This window comes from Ailuropoda melanoleuca, chromosome 4 (assembly GCF_002007445.2).
Source record: "Ailuropoda melanoleuca isolate Jingjing chromosome 4, ASM200744v2, whole genome shotgun sequence".
Lineage (NCBI taxonomy): Eukaryota > Metazoa > Chordata > Mammalia > Carnivora > Ursidae > Ailuropoda > Ailuropoda melanoleuca.
Window position 1 is genome coordinate 6,909,617 of NC_048221.1, and position 6,380 is coordinate 6,915,996.

A 6,380-nucleotide genomic window follows, 5' to 3' on the forward strand; every position below is an offset into this window, starting at 1 on the left:
CTGCCCGAGGTTAAAAGTACTTTCTAACCTAGTACTACGTGTGTTGCTCTCTTTCCAGGGCTATGAGATCAGGGTGTATAACCTCACCATTTCTAACATCTTTCCTGACCAAGAAAGATCAGGTGTGAGAAAGAAATGGAGCGTTTTCAGGAAATTTATAGAAACCTGATTTTCCTCCCCCTTCACCAGCATGAGGCGCTGTAGATGGGACTCTGTGAGCAGTGAACTGATTCATGTGTTCACCATCTTCACACATTAGACAAGGTCAGTGTACCTAGAGGATCCAGGTGCCTTGCTTGTATAGCATCGAGTCTAACGGTGGCAGTCCCACGTGGGGCCAGGCTGCAAACCAGGCATAGAGACAAGACTGGACAGCACGGCTATCAGAGGCAGAAAGCCAATGACCAGGGCAGAGTGGCACGTGTTCACAACACATCTACGAAGCCAGCCTGTAAGCTGATTCCCACACATCTCTCACATTTAACAACTTCACTGTGTTCCTCCAGCATGGTTTGTAGGAGACTCTGATTGCTTTTCCACATTGCTTAACATCATAGGCATCTAACTAGTGAGTTCTTTCACGTACTCAATGGGCCACCTGTGGGCCTTTCCACGTTCCTCATATTTATTCATACGGTTTCCCTCCAATGAGGCTTCTTTTATATTTTTGAAATGCACTGGAATAACAGACCTTGTCACACTTACTATGTATGTTAAGTCTTCAATCTATTGTGCATTTTTAGGTGTTAACTCACGACTACAATGTGAAGCCTTTCTGNATCCCACAACGCCGGGATCACGCCCTGAGCCGAAGGCAGACGCTTAACCGCTATGCCACCCAGGCGCCCCCTATTGTGCATTTTTAGGTGTTAACTCACGACTACAATGTGAAGCCTTTCTCACATTCCTTACGTTCAAGGGGTTGCTCTCCGGTATCAATTTTTTCCATGTTGAGTTTGGCTTGAGGAAACAGAGAAGGTTTTCCCTCAGTGTTTACATTCATAGCGTTTATCTCTAGTGTGACTTCAAATGTGCAAGTAGTGAAGGCTTTCCCATAGTCCGTACACTTACAGGGTCTCTGTCTACTTTGAATTTGTATATGTTTATGAAGCATGGAAAACCAAGTGAAGCCTTTCTCATATTCCTTACATTAATAGGGTTTCTCTCCAGTGCAAATACTTAAATGTCAAATCAGGAGGACAGCACTAGTGAAAGCTTTCCCACAGTACTTCCGTTCATAGGGCTACTCTCGAGAGTGATTTCTTAAATGGCTATTAAAATATAAGAAAGTCCGAAAGGCTTCCCCACATTCACCACATTGAAAGGTTTTCTCTCCAGTAGGAGGTCTCAAACGTTCATTAAGATATGAGGAATTACTGAAGGCTTTCTCACATTCACCACATTCAAAGGGCTTCTCTCCACTGTGAGTTCGTAGATGTTTTTTAAGGACTGAGGGCCAAACAAAAGCTTTCCCACATTCCTTACATTGATAGGGTTTCTCTCCGGTGTGAATTCTCAAATGTACACTAAGTCGTGAGGAATTAGTAAAGGCTTTCCCACATTCCTTACATTTATAGGGCTTCTCTCCAGTGTGAATTCTCAAGTGTTCATTAAGAATTGAGGAACTACTGAGGGCTTTCCCACATTCCTTACATTTATAGGGCTTCTCACCACTGTGAGTTTGAACATGTTTACGAAGGACTGACAGCCAAGCGAAGTGTTTCCCACATTCCTTACACTTATAGGGCTTCTCTCCAGTGTGAATTCTCAAATGTTCATTAAGAACTGAAGAACGACTGACAGCTTTTCCACATTCCTTACATTTATAGGGCTTCTCGCCACTGTGAGTACGAACATGTTTACGAAGGAGTGAGGGCCACTGGAAGTGTTTCCCACATTCTTTACATCGATAGGGCTTCTCTCCAGTGTGAATTCTCAAATGCACATAAAGGCGTGAGGATGTAGCGAAGGCTTTCCTACATTCACTACATTCAAAGGGTTTTCTTCCAGTGTGAAGTCGAATGATATGATTATTGAGGCACTTGGAATCTGCATAAGACTTCCCACATTGTTTACATTCATGGAGTTCTTGAGCAGCGTGTGTCTGCACATGCTCATTCTGTCCTGCTGAGAAAACGGAAGCTTTTATAAATTGCTTCCATTCATTGAACTCTCTTCCACCGTGAGTTTTCCTATGTGCCTGAAGGTGTGAACGACTAATGAATGTTTTCCCGCAGTCATTGCATTCAAAAGTCTTTTCTGCCACGCTGGTTCTCTCATACACTGTATGTGGAGTCCGGCTGAAGACTTTACCACACTGATTAAACTCAGAAAGTTTCTCTCTAGCGGAGTTTTTCTTTTGCAGATTAAGAAGGCCATTGTGATACTGATTACACTCAAAACTGTTCCCTCTATTTTGAATTCTCATGTGTGTCCTAAGGTTTAAATGTTTACTCAAGACTTTGCCACGTTGCTCACAGTCAGAGAGTTTTGCTCCATGGCGGGTCCTTTCCTGTTGATGAAGGGATAAAAGTTGATGAGAGGATTTTCAGACTGATTATAAATCTCAACCTTATAATACGAGAAACATGATGATGATGACTCTTAGCGTTTTCATTACATAAATACAGTTTCTGTTGATTTCTTTCAAGTTAAACCAGGGAACTCTTCTGCCAAAAACTGATGGCATCTACTCTTAAGATCATTCCATTAAAATTTCATAAAAATGTTTAAAGATTCCATGACAAGTTATATATCTGGGAATGTGTACCTGTGGCATCTAAGGAACAATAATTTTCCAGACAGATTTGGATTATAAATCCCAAATCATCACATTCAGAGTATCTCTGAATTACTCTGTCTTTGGTGAATGCCATTTGTCTCAAATATCTCACACTTGCACTGAATTTTATAATAGGACCACCAATCTTTTTTCAACATGGAATGTAAGAAATGTCACATATCAATCTTACTTTTTGTATTTCAATGGCTGTTTTTCCTCCAAAAAAATCCTGGTGAGACGCTGACCTTTCAGTTTGAGGTTGTGTTTCCCATTCTGAAGTAAAACAAAAACACAAATTTAAATATTTGAAGAAATCACAGGCTAAACAATTTTAAATTAAGACTCAGTTTTTCATGGAACACTACATCAAAAACTAATGATGTACTGTATGGTGACTAACATAACATAATAAAAAAGAAAGTTAAAAGAAGACTCAGTTTTATTTTCATATTAAAAATGATAAAATAACAAGAAAAAAGGTTCACCAATTTGTTTATGGGAAAAATACAACAAGTGTGTAGGGACAGACTTAAGTGGCTTACTAAAAAATAATTTCCTGAAAATCAAACACGAGGTAAACAATAACAAAATATTATCAAGGAAATATATCATCAAGTAGACACGTGAAAAATACCTGGACAAGGAGGATACACCAAAATGATAAACTTAAAGACTTAGGACAAGTCATTTGTGCGATCATAGAAATTTTAAGTAGAAGACTGAAGGAAATTGAAGATATCCAAAAAACATCAGAGATAAACGGTTTCAGCCCTCTGAGACAAATGTATCTTAAAAATTTTACACATTAAAGTTGAAAAGATTCCATCCCTCGGACTGACCAGTTAAGTCTGTTAACAACACTCACCTTGGAAAACTCCCTTCTCCACTGTCCTCAGCTCTTGTTGTTCCAACCAAGCGATAAGCTTAGGTTTCGACAGCTGATATTCTGTCCACAGGAAAAGGTACATTAACAGGAGAGCCTCATGCAAGAGATGACACAGCCTCTGATGAATCCAGAACTGTATTTCTAATGAAAGCAGAAAAATTATCCCGAAAGGACCACGAAAGAGGCAAATACTCCCCTTCTGTGACTAGAGTACTTATCTCTTGACCCCTGAAAGCCAAATTTGAATGTATGCACGTGTTTAAAAAGCATAAAGATATTTATTCAAATAGGAAATAAAGGAGATGAAGAAAGGAGATCTTCGTTCTGATGGGGAAACCACTAGAACAGTGGTCCTCAAACACTGGAGTGCATCCCAATTATCAGGATGGCTTAATGAAACACAGAAGATGCGGCAACAATCCCAGCTTTATCATTCAGAACGCCAAAAGTGGAGTCTAAGAATGTAAACTCCAGAGTGATGGTGCTGCTGTTGGCCTCAGGGCCACATTTACAAACACTCGTTGCATATCATGACCCATTAGTGCAGGGACTGTGCACCTCTTTTTTCCAATAATGTGCAGACGGCATCATCAAGGCTGGAAACACATGAAGTATATGACACATATCTGGAATGTTGGCAGCCTTACCTACTGCGACCAGGTTCTGGTAGTTCTCCAGCATCACGTTTCTGTATAGGTTTCTCTGAGTGAGGTCCAATAATAGCCACTCCTCCTGGGTGAAGTCCACTGCCACATCCTTGAAGGTCACTGCAATCTAAACCATCACACCCATATTGGCTTGAGACAAGAAACATCCACACCAACGTTCATGGGAGAATGAGGGCGCAAGACTCAATACTCCTGCAGGGCTATGAGATTTCTCATTATCCTCCCACAGTGCTAGCTCCTAGGTCCTCTTCTCCCCATCTAGACTCATTCACTACTCATCTCCACTCATATGGCTTTAATGGCACCTTTTAAGATTTTGAGTTTATCTCAGTAAAACCAGAGCAGTTCTTCTTATTTCCCTATATTGCAGCAGACTTCTGAGCACACTAAAGATCCTTGATAAAGAGGGTAGAATGACTAAATTCATTGAGAAAAAGGCACTTACACCTTCCTTACCATGGCAGAGCACACAGCAAGGTGGAAACATGCCCCTGGTATTCATGAGGTTCATAAATGATTAGTGAAATACTAAGATTATTTTCAGGATACTCCCTTTTCAATATGAGAGTTTCCACTCCCAGGGAAAATGCAACTGGGGACCCAGTCCTTGTGTGGGGTTTATTTCCTTTCAGGAGCTCAGGACACAGACGTGCCTAGGAATGTATCCACCTGGTGGATATAAGTATGGCATTCTGTTGATTGATACGCTTTTTTATTACCTGTTGATAATTTTTCAGCCAGACAGCCACCATCCTTTCTGCCTCTGTATTTTCCTCAGGAAGAGAAAAAGGACCTCTAGAAAGATCTTCGAGGGAAAAAAAGAATACGTAGAACACAGCATGACCATATTTCCCAGAATCACCTACCTGAAAATCATTGCATCGTAGTCTGAGATTCCCGTATATCCCTGCATGCTCAAGAAATCTCACACAAATTCACACTACTGCCATAAAATATCAGTGTGGCCCTGCCTCCCCTGGAACCATAAAAGGGACATGCTAGATATAATGCCCACGAGGAAATGGGTCATCATCTTATTTTAGGTATTTAGGTATATGGAAACCTAATCCCTGGGAAATCCGATTTTTTATTTGCCCGAGATCCGACACCTAAATCCCAAACCATACACACAAGGAAGCTAACTTAGATAACAGCATTCTCCAGCATATTTCAGCTCTAACTGAACCAGCAGCCTGACTGCTTAGTCCCAGATCCCTGGGCCCTATATTGTGTAGGGGTGACCTTTAAGAATCCTCTGAAAATGAGAATCAACGACTTACCATGGGTCAGATCAATGGCTGCCATCCTGGGAGAGTGATGAAATTTGCCTGATGAGAAATTTGATGCCAAGATCACTTCAGTGCAACTTAAGAATCTAAGTAAATATGGCAATCATTACTCTTGACACAGTGTTACCCAGAGTACTTTTCATATCAATCATTAATCAGTAAGCATTACTAATCCATTATCAAACATCATATATTAGCTCTCTGTAGATGATATATGGGAAACTCACCAAAAATGTTATAACCTTTGGCATGAAAGTCAGTAACAGCTATTACCATATCCTGACGACAGATACATGACAGATGTGTGTCTCACTAGGAGCTGTACGTGCATCAGCTCACCTAATTATCCTAACAACCCTTTACAATAAATATCATAGCCCTATTTCATAGCTGATACAGCTAGATTCACAGAACGCTAATCATTGGCCCAATACCAACCAATTAAGAAAAAAAGAGAGCCACAATTGAATGCAGATAGGCTTCTCTCAAATGTTTGAGATTCTGAGGTTCTTATTCCCAAATATGATCAGACATCATTCTAGAACTGCACTGTCCATTTTGTAGCCAGAAGCCACATACACTATTGAGTACTTGATATGCAGTTAGTAAAACAGGATTTTGGATTTTAATTATTTTTAATTAAATTTTAAATTTAAAACTTTTTGCAGATTTACTATTAGAAAACTTAAATATGTTTGCATAAACTTAAATACATCTACTTTCTCAACTGTACTTATTACATGATTCAAACACAT

The 6,380-nt window shown here is 40.0% G+C and overlaps 1 protein-coding gene across 1 annotated transcript in view; it reads right to left on the bottom strand.

The window, feature by feature from the left end:
- Positions 1-781: 781 nt before the first annotated feature.
- LOC100478482 (zinc finger protein 426-like) overlaps positions 782-6,380 on the bottom strand; it is a 12,978-nt gene continuing 7,379 nt past the window's right edge. Inside the window, exons 4-9 of the mRNA XM_019801889.2 lie at positions 5,617-5,664; positions 5,056-5,141; positions 4,316-4,442; positions 3,648-3,809; positions 2,973-3,055; positions 782-2,512 (exon numbers count right to left, since the gene is read on the bottom strand). Coding sequence (XP_019657448.1) covers positions 1,244-2,512; positions 2,973-3,055; positions 3,648-3,809; positions 4,316-4,442; positions 5,056-5,141; positions 5,617-5,664 — 1,775 coding nt within the window. The 3' untranslated portion in view covers positions 782-1,243. The remainder of the gene's footprint in view (positions 2,513-2,972; positions 3,056-3,647; positions 3,810-4,315; positions 4,443-5,055; positions 5,142-5,616; positions 5,665-6,380) is intronic.